This window comes from Bombus pascuorum, chromosome 3 (genome assembly GCF_905332965.1).
Source record: "Bombus pascuorum chromosome 3, iyBomPasc1.1, whole genome shotgun sequence".
NCBI classification, from domain to species: domain Eukaryota; kingdom Metazoa; phylum Arthropoda; class Insecta; order Hymenoptera; family Apidae; genus Bombus; species Bombus pascuorum.
In genome coordinates, this window is record NC_083490.1 from 6,015,475 (window position 1) to 6,026,331 (window position 10,857).

Genomic DNA, 10,857 nt, shown 5'->3' on the forward strand with positions numbered 1-10,857 from the left:
AATGAACATCAAACTGCTATTTGCAATAGGAAAGCCAAAATAATTATACCATACATTTTTATTTTAGTCTTAAATTCGTAAGAGTACAAAATAATTAATACAACATAAAACGGCCGTTCCTTCTATTTCTTCATGAACTTGTTCACATGAAAAACGTCTCACTGTTATGCTTGTCGTGATAATTGTCCTCAATTGCAACCGAATTCTTTTTGTCTCACCCGTACACTTTGAAGCAATGGGTACATTCCGTAAGAGATTTATCGTACTCGATAGCTTACATCACAAATAATTTTGTTGCGTGTAAAATACCTTTGTATACATAATGTGTATGCGTCTGTGAAAATGTGTCGTGCATGTGAAACCGACTACACACGCCTGGATAAATATGTCTAATTAAGTTTTACGCATATAAGCAACGTTTTATGCGTGTACAAAGTGTTAACAACTTAAATTCTAAACATTATGTACGTGTATTATTTTATATCTCTTATGAATGTCTTTTACTCGTATTATCATTGCTTCGATAGAATATGTACGCGTGGTAACGATTATCTTTTTTATGTACATATAAAATCGGTTTTCTTTATCTTCCATCCGGCACATTTAGTCGATCCGTTCTCTCAAACACTTTTAGCACCTAACTGTAAGTAAATAGAAAAAACATTTAGAAAATATACACTTGATCCCCAATGTAAATTCACTACATTGCTTTTTTGCACTGGAAACCGGGAATTTCATTGTAAAGAGAATAGAACAGACGAATTCTTGCAACACTAAAACTTTGTTTAGTTAAGAAGTACTGGAAATGCTATAAATTCATGAGTTTCTTTCATCTTTCTTCCATGTTGAACAGTAGAAAAACACATACGATGACAATTTTCTTTATGATGGAAATGCAAGATTCGATCTCTGCTTCTTTTCTACACATATATTCTTTCTGGTTTGTTTTTTTAATTTGTGGTAATATTAGTACCGTCTGTCACGGGAATCCGAACGAGAACGGCGGTCTCGGCTACGGCTACGGCTCAGTGATCTCCTGCGAGGACTACGGGATCTTGACCTAAAATATTAAAAAAGCATTTTATACCACTTTTATTAAAGTTTGGAAAACAATTTATTAATACACGGCGTTCTATTTTGTCTCAAGTTTTGTGTCATTATCATTAAGATGGTATTAACTTTCTGAGATATATGCCACCTAAGATCGCATCTAAATCATGCTCTATATTCCTCCAAAATATTATAATATAAAATTAAACGTAGTTGTATTAGATGATGTATGAGACGAAACAGAACGTCGTGCGTTGAACACATAGGTACGAAAATGATCGCAAGGCAACCGTAATAGAATTAGGACTGGCTAATTCCTATTTGCCTAAGGGGTGATAAAACTAGTTAGACACAATAATTAATACAAAATGACATCTCACCAATAATGAGAAACCAATAAACGAAAGTAGGATTAATTTAGTTAAAATAAATTTTTACAACTGTTACAGATATATATGTAAATATATATCTTGATAAATACATATTATGTAACAGGCGGCAGTTCCCTAGTCCAATGTGTACCAACATATCACTAAAATAATTAAAAAGAAATATTAACCAGTGTCTTCTATTCTGTTTGCTAAAAATCTGTTGAATAAACATAATTAATTAATAGAAACTGTCATTGGACTGCAGAGAACATGACACCATCAATTAGACAAAAAAAAATAAAAAAAAAAGATAAAAAATCTTTGAAAATCGGTGAAATACCAGACAACTGTGAACATGTAGTGGTGGTTGGTGGTGGTGGTACTTGGTTGGGTGGTGGTGGGATGGTGTGTAGGTGGTGATCATTTTGCTTTGCTCAGTCGAAGAGAAGTGGCGGTCGCGTTGTCGGCTAAGTTTAACGTGATGGTTGACGAGTAGTAGTAGTAGCAGTAGTAGTAGTAGTAGTAGAAGTTGGGACGGACGGACGGACTGACGCGCCGAGATTTTGACAGAAGTATTCGTTCATATCGCGTCGGCTGTTCGATGGATTCACGATGCTCCTAGCCGCTAGAGGTTGAGGTAGCCCGAAGAAGTCTTTTTGAAGGGGAACAGACGGACTGACGGACAGCATCGGACTGTCAACTGACGGACGACTTGGCTCCTACCGGTGACTGGTGGTGACTGATGGTGACTGGTTGGGAAGTTAGTGGGCAGGCAGGCTTTTTTTTTGTTCAGTTTTGATTGCTAGACTTTTTTTCACGGTGGCTGTAGTAGTAGTAGTAGCAGTAGTAGTAGTAGTGGCGGGGAGACGAGCAGAGCTAGGAGCTGACGCTGGTAGAATCTGCAAACGTCAGTTTTAGCAATATAACCATCAAAGTTATCATACTCCTGGCCACTATTGGTATACACGACTTTTTTCCTTAATCCAAATTCACAAAATTGCACATGTATCACTCGTCAGTGATATTATCGTTACGATTATCCTAGACTGCCCACTCTAATGCGTACAAAAGACTCTACTTGCAACTGATCTGATTAAATTTATATGATGGATGTATCAAATTATCCGTTATATACTTATCGCAACGCATGGTGCGCAGTATACTAAGAAACCGTATTTTAACAAAAAATAATAAAATTCAACTTTGTACAACTAATACACCAAAAGTAATAAGAACAATTAAAAACTGCGTCAATGCGTGTACGATAAATAAATGTGATTCAAATACGAAGTGCAAGAGATATTTGCACATTAATGAATTTTAATATCAAAATCTTTTACTATATAACGAACTATTTAATTAAATTGGATGTGTAACTTCTACTTAATTTGGTACCTGAATAGATAACAAAATTTTTCAAATAAAATGATCAACTGCGATTGCTTATTACATAATTTCTATGCATTGTTAAAATCATAGTTTCAAATACCAAATAACTTAATTCCAAGCATTTACAAAATAAAATTCATAAGATACTATAATAAGACCACAATAAGCACTAGAAACAAATTGTTGTAATTGTAAAATTAACACCAGACACCGCTATGATTTACTTTTATCTGCCACCGGTGCTTCTTTTTATGCACCAAACTAGCATCGTAGTTGCCAACTAATTCTGGACCTCAAATTTTTGATTATCTTTTTTCAGTTTTCTAAGTTATTTCTTCGTCCTCAGCCTATCTATTCTTTTAGTCCTGTCCTCTCCAACTTATGCCAATCAATTAACAATATTTGACCGCCGATCGTGACAATTGCGCAATTCTCAGTGTTCAATACATTTCGATCAGAATTATTCTATGTTTTATATGATATATTGTGATTCTGCGTGCAAAATTGCGATGATCACAATACAAGCGGTACTTGTAAATACCTACTTGCAATTTGTAGATTGGCTGTTCTTGGTAAGGCCCTGAAAATTTGATAAAATTATGAAACATGAGGGGATTACCTAGAATATCGGCTTATCGGCGATCTGCGTGGACTTCTTGACCAGGACCTAAAAAAAATTAAGAAAAACTATTGTATGTTTCAGACTGCTCATATGTTGCCAATCGCCATGTTTCGCTTTGATTTCTTTCTTTTGTCTACTCGCACCTGAAAATTGTGGTTAACAGGGCTAGGAAAATCTTACCTTGGATAACGACCCAGTGATCTCCTTCGGGGACTGCAAGATCTGGACCTATAAGTTTGTCAAAAAGATATATGGTATGTGAATCCTGTTGTTCGCTAAGCATATTCACAAGGAGATTACAATGGGGAAAAAAATGAGCTATATATGATATCGCTACCTCTGCCATAACTAAAAATTACCCTAGCATCTCCCGTTTAGGTTTCCCATGCAGTGTATTTGGTTGCTCTTCGACTAACCTCGTAAATTTTCACATTTTATATAAAAATATTTTATGATGCTCAAAGAAACTTTTTCTTCAATTACCATTACAATTCATTAAATCTTTAATTTGCAATTTGCATAAGAGTACTAGCCAGAAGAGCGATAATATCAAATAAATATAGTATATAATATATTCTATCTGCATTCCTATATAAAATAATTAAAAAAAAAAAAAACAATTTACATCCTCTGTGCATAAAAAAATTCACCGAAACCCGTGCATCATTTCTTGACATTCTTATTTCATAACTGCACTGTAATACCTACTTGGTGAGACACTTAGTCATCTGCAGCAGCTCAAATGTTGCTGTAAAACATGGATATTCAATATTTTAAGATTTCTTACCTGGAATATCTTGGACCTGATCTCCTTCCACCTCCACGTCTACTTCTTCCTGAGGACATTTCTACTCTCACTCTGGTACCACAACAGCGTCTGAAAAATAATAAAAAATACAAAATGATTTTTATTATTAAAATTCATAAAATTGTTATTGCATATGAATTATATATATATATACAATATACAACCATATATATAGTAAGATATGTGTGTATGTGTGTGTGTATATATATATATATATATATACAATAATTACTACATAACACTTACGTTCCATCTAACCCTCTAACTGCATCTTCTGCATCTCGTGGGTCTTCAAATTCTACAAATGCAAAACCAGGTGGTTTTCTTGCAACCCAAACATTTCTGAGTGGACCATATTTACTGAATGCACTTTCAATTTCATGTTTACTAGCACTGTTTCCTAAATTACCAACGTAAACTTTACATGAAGGATCCCATTCACGATAACGTGACATTGCGTCTATAAAGAACAAATTTTCTTTTATTAATAACAAAATAAATTTCAAATTATCAACAGAAGTTTTGATTAACGAATAAATAGTTTAAGTACGTATGTGTTGAAAATTGAAGTATTTCATATAAATAGGTAGTGTGTCCTTGATGGACCTATTATCGAATTCAATTGCCTATGAGAATAAATCGACACCCACTGTCAGTTTACCTATACTAAAAAAATATCGACCGGTGACGAAAATAATACTGCTGTATACAATATCTACAGCTGAAAAACGGTATGTATTTTGCATGTGTCTGCTTCATAATCAAGTTAATCTTATATAATAACCTCAATAATCTACAATCGAGTCAGTCACAAAACTTAGTCGATTATACTGAAAAGGGAAAGTCGGTATACCGCCATGTTGTGTTCTCAATTTACTGCAGTAACGAGGACTAATTATTTTGGAATTTATTCAGGAATGTAGATCTCGTATGTTATTTGAAATATTATTACTATATACAAATATTATTCTATTTTCGATTTTATTCGCATAAATGTATAAATATTACAAAAAGATTTTAGGATTTGTCGGAACAAAAACTGACGCCATAGAATTTTCGAAGCAATTTTCTTATTTTCGCGTAATATTTTCAAAACTAAGTACAAATAAACAAGTGCATATCTATTTTCTATAAAATATTATATTTTACTTACTTAAATGTATACGTTAATTCAGAGGATTTCGTAGTCTCGTAATACACAACCGTTCGCTCGTACTGCACAAGTAGAAATGTCCACAAAATGGTGGCGTATGTAGCGTTAATCTTCTTCCGTGGCCTCCTTTCTAAGATGGCATTAGTGTATATTGCTTTCTACTTCCTAGTCAAATTATAGTTTATTTCTACTTTAGCATCTCGTATTAATATTCAATGATTATGTTTTTTAAATGTTTACTATCCTGTACTTAAAAAATATTAATTTGTTTGAGTAATATTTAGATTGTTTATACAAATCTAAAATATTTATTCATATTTTAATTATAGATTACTTGTAAATATTATGCAATAAAATTAATACATTAAACAATAACGTACATTTATAACCAAAGAAAGCTTTTAATTATTTATTTTAAAAAAACGATAGTGCCATATAATTTTTCATGAAAATCGATAAATACTCTGTATTGATTCACTTTATATAAACAATAGAATATCTATGTACTCATATAATGTGCATGTTTCTTCTCGTATCATACGTATATATGTTACTCTACACAATAATTAAATTTATGGTGTAGGTCACACGTAAAAATATATAAGAATAATAATTTAATTATAGAAAATATAACAATTTTTATTTCTTGTATAGTTTAAATTATAAAAAATTTCCTTATATATACAATTCTACAGGAAAACTTACACAAATATAATTTGAAATTCAATACTGGTTTATAATTTTTATATTAATGAACAAATCTTTTGTAGTCAATTTTTTCAAGCTGTACCAAGGGTTTCAATTGTTCTGCAAAAATTCTCATATCTTCAGCTATTGCATCTTGGCCACTAGGTGCTAAAACACTCAATTCCACTAGATAACTTTGAGATATTGCTTCCACACTTTCAGGTAGTTTTCCTTGTTGTCCCATCTTAAATATTTTGGAAACTGTAACCTTCATTCTACCCTTACGAAACATATAACCACGTGCAATATACTCAAAATCTAGCCTACATCCAAGTTCTGTTAAAAAGTCAACAACAGTATTACTAGTTGCTATATCTAAGCTACTTCTAACGATTGTAGGTCTTGATTTGTCACCCAATTCAGGTTGACCGATATAACGTAATTGCCATGGCATATCTTGATAATCTAATGCTCTTCTTACACGTAAAAGTAATGGTTGTTCAGCTCCTCTAAAATATAAAGCATTAAGTAATGACTTAATTAATTAAGTAGATTCATAATCTAATTAAAGAATTAAGCATTAAGTAGATTCATAAACAAAATAATATTCGTAAAATTATTTTGTATACCTGATGCTAAAACACATTTCATGATCATTAAAGGTTTCTGGTCCAGTATCTACATTATCACATAAACCACGTAATCTATGAAGCAATACTTCTACAGCACTGTCTAACACAGATCCTTGCAATAAATATTCTTGATTTGGAATAATATTAGATCTAATTGCAGCTGTTAAATTATCCATTGCTGTACTTATTGGTGCACTCATTTTTAAGGTTAGAAATTTTTCTTGAAAATAAATCTCTCGTCTTTGCAGAATAGAAAAGTGTTTGACAGATGTTCACTTTTATAGATTAATGTAAAACTTCAATGCTTATTACTCTTATTAGTAATAATTCTCAATACATAATCTAATACATATAATGCAATTGCAAATATTATTCCATGTAACAGCTGTTCATAAAATTTTCAATTCATAAACAGCTAACTTCACACAGAATTATAGCGGTATAGAAATAGAAAAAACAGTTTTATTTTTTAGAAATACATGCATGCTGTTATATGTATATTAATAATCTGTATTTAATTCTTTCACTTTTTTGTTCCACTCCTATCATTATTTTACTAATGAAACTCATAGTTTTGAAATATTTGTAATAATCTGAATTTCTCCGTCATTAATTTAATATTACATATATGTGTATATATTTTTGTATACGAATATGTATCAAAAGGCTAAGAACAAGAAATGTAAATTACTCAAATTTTTATTGAGAACAGTTTTTTCTATAATAATTATGTCGACAAAATGCGTCCATAATTTATAAACAGATGTATTGAAGTAAAATTATAAAATACATAAAAATTATTAAACATTATAAAATATAATATGAAATACTGATAACCATAGTGTTATTACAATTAGAAGAAATTAGGTTACTAATGCATTTAAAAAACTAGTTATACCGTTTTCTTAAAACAAACAATATGCGTACATATTTAAATAGCCGGCTACTACAGTTAGCATGTTACGCAGAAGCACATGCCACGTTTGTTGATGGGTAGATAAAGTTGAACACGCAAGCGCAAAACGGAATTTACAACATGGCGGAACGTAGGAAAAGCAAGAAGCGCAAGGATGTAAGCATCACATATGGCTGCAATTATTACAATATTATTTAAGAGTATATATAAATTGTGGTGTTTATTTGGTGACTGAAAGTATAGTATTTCGTTTGATGTTAAATTCATTTTATTTTATCAGCTCAAACCACGTGGCAATATGGATAAGTGTTGTAACATAATCCAACGGATGACGTAGCAAACAAATCATTTTCATTCTATTCAAAATTCGTGAATTAACTTTAATTATATGATTCAATTATTCCTTAATAAACTACTTTATTTCGTTCTTCGTGGAAACTTATTATTTACATTATGGGGTTTCTTTACATAGATGTTTGAAAATCGTTTTAATTGTATTCCGGTATATGCGAATTACCATCTGTACCGTCTAAACTTTGACTGTTCTGTTTTTTGTACGGCATAAAGAATTACAATTGAATTTAATGTTTTGCATAAAAAAATAAAACATTTTTAATTTATAATGAAATCTATTTCTAGTTCTATAATTTATATGTATTTAAAGAAATATTTACAAAGTACCATGGAAATGTAAAAAATTAAGCTTTAATCTTTTGTAGCAAGAAATATCAAGCATAGATGATGAAATTGCCCCTGCAAAACCATCTAAGGAAGAATATGCAGTGGCTAAATGGATCCGTAACAATGTACCATCGAAAAAAACAAAATTTGATAGAAATCACAATGTCGAATATTTTACTGGCACTCGTGCAGTTGATGCTTTATTGGAAAAGTCACCATGGAGTAAAACTAAATTTGAAACACGTGAACAGGTTACAAGATTTCTAGATTTGATGTTAAGACATAAATTCTTTCATCGAGCAAAAAAGGTAGTAATCTCTGAAGGAGAATTATATAAAATACGTGGAATAAAGAAAAAGGTAAAAGAAAACAAAAAAGAAAAAAAATCTACTGAAAAAGAGAAGGAAGAGGCTAAAGAAAATAAAGATGCAACAGGTGAAAAAGATAATGAAAGTAAAACTGAAGAAAAGAAGAAAAAGCCAAAGGTAAATTTTAAACGAAAGTAATAGTTTATTTATTTAGTGATATGTTCACTTTTTTTATAGACACGTTGTTATTAATTACCCTTTCGGTGCTATGAATTCATATATAATCAATCTATATGTATGTACTTATATAAAACTGCAGTATGCATCATGAATTTGTGTATATATCTTATTTTAAAGTCATATTTGCTATTACTTACATAGGTTTCCATATAATATCTTATTTCAATGTTATTACTTGCTTTATTTTATGTTATTTTATTTCATTGAGTATTTTATAGCATAGTATCAAAATAATTTCAAATGCACTCTTCAAAAGGTAAATACTTGATTCAACCAAAATACTATCAGATTAAATGTTTAATGAACAGTGCATATACATTATCAAGAATCCTAGTGCTGAAAGGAATAAATGTTAAAAGATACAGAAAAGTAATTAATTTAAAAAGTTATTAATTAATGTAGGTACGTTTGGAAATGCATATGGAACAATATTTTGTTGACTGCAACGATGCATATGTTTGGATATATGAAACAGTTCCTATATACTACTGGTTCTTTGGAGGCCTTGTAGTTTTAGGTGCAGTTGGTGTTTGTCTCTTTCCACTGTGGCCATTATCAATCCGTCATGGTGTATATTATATAAGTGTTGCAGCTGCTGGATTCCTTGTATTCATTTTGGCATTAGCATTTATTAGATTAATTGTATTTTGCCTTTTATGGGTTCCAACACTTGGCAAATGCCATCTTTGGCTTTTGCCTAATTTAACTGCAGATGTCGGATTCTTTGCTTCATTCTGGCCACTTTATCAAGTATGTATCAGCTTTTAATTTTTTATTATCTAACAAATGCAATGAATGCATGTATAAATATATTTCCAGTATGAATATTATGACTCCACATCTGAAAGGGACAAAAAAGTTAGTAGAAAAAAGAAAAAGAAAGAAAAAGACTCTGATACTGAAGAGGCACCATCAACACAATTGTAATATAAAATTTTATTATAATATAAAAATATCGGACTTACAAGGCTTTTGTTATTATGAATATGTTGTACTTATTTTAAACTTCCTTTACAGAGAGAAAAAGTCTAGTATTAAAGAATTATCTAAAGAACATACTCAAATTGAAGAAATTTTATCTAGCGAAGAAAACAAGCTTCCTCCATCTGAATTAGGAGGAGAAGAGGGTAGTGAAGGCTCCGAAAGTGAAAAATCTAACACAGGTCGAGATTTTGTGATGATCTAAAATAGGAATTGGCAATAAGTAGTTTTTATTTATCTTTAATAATTATCACAATAATCAATAATTGAATCTTGTCAATTTTGACTAAATCGCATACAGGTTCATACATAAGGATTTATGTATAATTATTAACTTTTGAGGATATGTACGATTTATTTTGAAAAAAATTCTAATTTTGAATATCATTCAAGGTAAAAATGAAGATACAGTACATATATTAATAGAAATACGGTATACAAATTTAGCAAACTCAATCCATTTATTGCTTATAATAATACGTATCTTTGCATTGCATTTAGAATATTACAGCCAATTGAACAAGGAAATCGCATCTGTATTTTATACAAAAGATCTTTTGTAAAAATATCAATCTTGAAATTTCAGTTAAATATGTATTTTTATTTCAATCATTATTAATAATCATTTATTGAAGTGTGTAAATTTTACTTACAAGAGTTTTTACTAAAACGTACAATTACGTTGATGTGGGTGTCCAAGGCTTTCCTGAATCGATTAGAAATCGTTTTTGATATTTTATATCGCAAAACGATAATAGTGAATTTTAAATTTCAGTAATACGATTTTCTCAGGTTTCAAAACTGTACAGTGCTTGATAAATAGAATCTCCAAGAACAAGACTATAAATTTATTTTAATCAATTGTTCACTCTGCTAGCGAGTTTGTTTTTGGCAGAGCCAGGACCTGATCTTTTACAGATTTCATACAACAAATTGTAATTTGTATTTTTATGTAAAAATTCCAATGATAATAATTATTACTATTATTAATGTAACGATTATTATATTATTATTACAAA

At 30.5% G+C, this 10,857-nt stretch overlaps 3 protein-coding genes across 11 annotated transcripts; 1 reads left to right on the forward strand and 2 right to left on the reverse strand.

Annotated features, from left to right (window-relative positions):
* Nucleotides 1-40: 40 nt before the first annotated feature.
* LOC132905201 (RNA-binding protein 1-like) lies at nucleotides 41-5,550 on the reverse strand. 8 transcript variants are annotated; one of them, XR_009657756.1, is made up of 8 exons: nucleotides 5,394-5,550; nucleotides 4,487-4,700; nucleotides 4,220-4,309; nucleotides 3,613-3,660; nucleotides 3,430-3,477; nucleotides 2,145-2,320; nucleotides 974-1,060; nucleotides 41-641 (listed from the first exon to the last, which is right to left on the reverse strand). XR_009657756.1 is itself a non-coding variant. In XM_060956239.1 (7 exons), exons 2-7 carry the CDS (start codon nucleotides 4,693-4,695, stop codon nucleotides 638-640), a joined length of 486 nt encoding a protein of 161 aa, XP_060812222.1. In that variant the 5' UTR covers nucleotides 4,696-4,700; nucleotides 5,394-5,550; the 3' UTR covers nucleotides 41-637. The 8 variants fall into 8 exon arrangements, 7 of the variants coding, with proteins under 7 accessions (XP_060812222.1, XP_060812226.1, XP_060812225.1 ...); XM_060956239.1 differs by lacking the exon at nucleotides 2,145-2,320; XM_060956243.1 differs by lacking the exons at nucleotides 2,145-2,320; nucleotides 3,613-3,660.
* A 456-nt stretch (nucleotides 5,551-6,006) lies between these two features.
* LOC132905200 (mediator of RNA polymerase II transcription subunit 18) lies at nucleotides 6,007-7,629 on the reverse strand. 2 transcript variants are annotated; one of them, XM_060956238.1, is made up of 3 exons: nucleotides 7,611-7,629; nucleotides 6,710-7,054; nucleotides 6,007-6,589 (listed from the first exon to the last, which is right to left on the reverse strand). In XM_060956238.1, the coding sequence occupies exons 2-3, from the start codon at nucleotides 6,910-6,912 to the stop codon at nucleotides 6,142-6,144; spliced, it is 651 nt and encodes a 216-aa protein (XP_060812221.1). In that variant the 5' UTR covers nucleotides 6,913-7,054; nucleotides 7,611-7,629; the 3' UTR covers nucleotides 6,007-6,141. The 2 variants fall into 2 exon arrangements, with proteins under 2 accessions (XP_060812221.1, XP_060812220.1); XM_060956237.1 differs by lacking the exon at nucleotides 7,611-7,629 and having other exon boundaries at nucleotides 6,710-7,131.
* A 24-nt stretch (nucleotides 7,630-7,653) lies between these two features.
* On the forward strand, nucleotides 7,654-10,833 carry LOC132905196 (translocation protein SEC62). Its single transcript, XM_060956233.1, has 5 exons — nucleotides 7,654-7,784; nucleotides 8,348-8,794; nucleotides 9,260-9,607; nucleotides 9,677-9,780; nucleotides 9,875-10,833. Exons 1-5 carry the CDS (start codon nucleotides 7,749-7,751, stop codon nucleotides 10,041-10,043), a joined length of 1,104 nt encoding a protein of 367 aa, XP_060812216.1. The 5' UTR covers nucleotides 7,654-7,748; the 3' UTR covers nucleotides 10,044-10,833.
* The last annotated feature ends 24 nt before the right edge of the window (nucleotides 10,834-10,857 follow it).

Bases quoted from the DNA above. Each gene is read 5' to 3' on its own strand.
- LOC132905196 (XM_060956233.1), top strand. From the start codon at position 7,749: ATGGCGGAACGTAGGAAAAGCAAGAAGCGCAAGGAT. The intron at 9,608-9,676 runs GTATGTATCAGC...ATATATTTCCAG, and splicing joins CATTCTGGCCACTTTATCAA to TATGAATATTATGACTCCAC. The intron at 9,781-9,874 runs GTAATATAAAAT...CTTCCTTTACAG, and splicing joins GAGGCACCATCAACACAATT to AGAGAAAAAGTCTAGTATTA.
- LOC132905200 (XM_060956238.1), bottom strand. From the start codon at position 6,912: ATGAGTGCACCAATAAGTACAGCAATGGATAATTTAACAGCTGCAATT. The intron at 6,590-6,709 runs GTATACAAAATA...TTTATATTTTAG, and splicing joins GAAATGTGTTTTAGCATCAG to AGGAGCTGAACAACCATTAC.
- LOC132905201 (XM_060956239.1), bottom strand. From the start codon at position 4,695: ATGTCACGTTATCGTGAATGGGATCCTTCATGTAAAGTTTACGTTGGT. The intron at 3,661-4,219 runs GTAAGAAATCTT...ACAAACTTATAG, and splicing joins TCAGGTCCAAGATATTCCAG to GTCCAGATCTTGCAGTCCCC. The intron at 1,061-3,429 runs GTAATCCCCTCA...TTAATATTTTAG, and splicing joins CCGATAAGCCGATATTCTAG to GTCAAGATCCCGTAGTCCTC.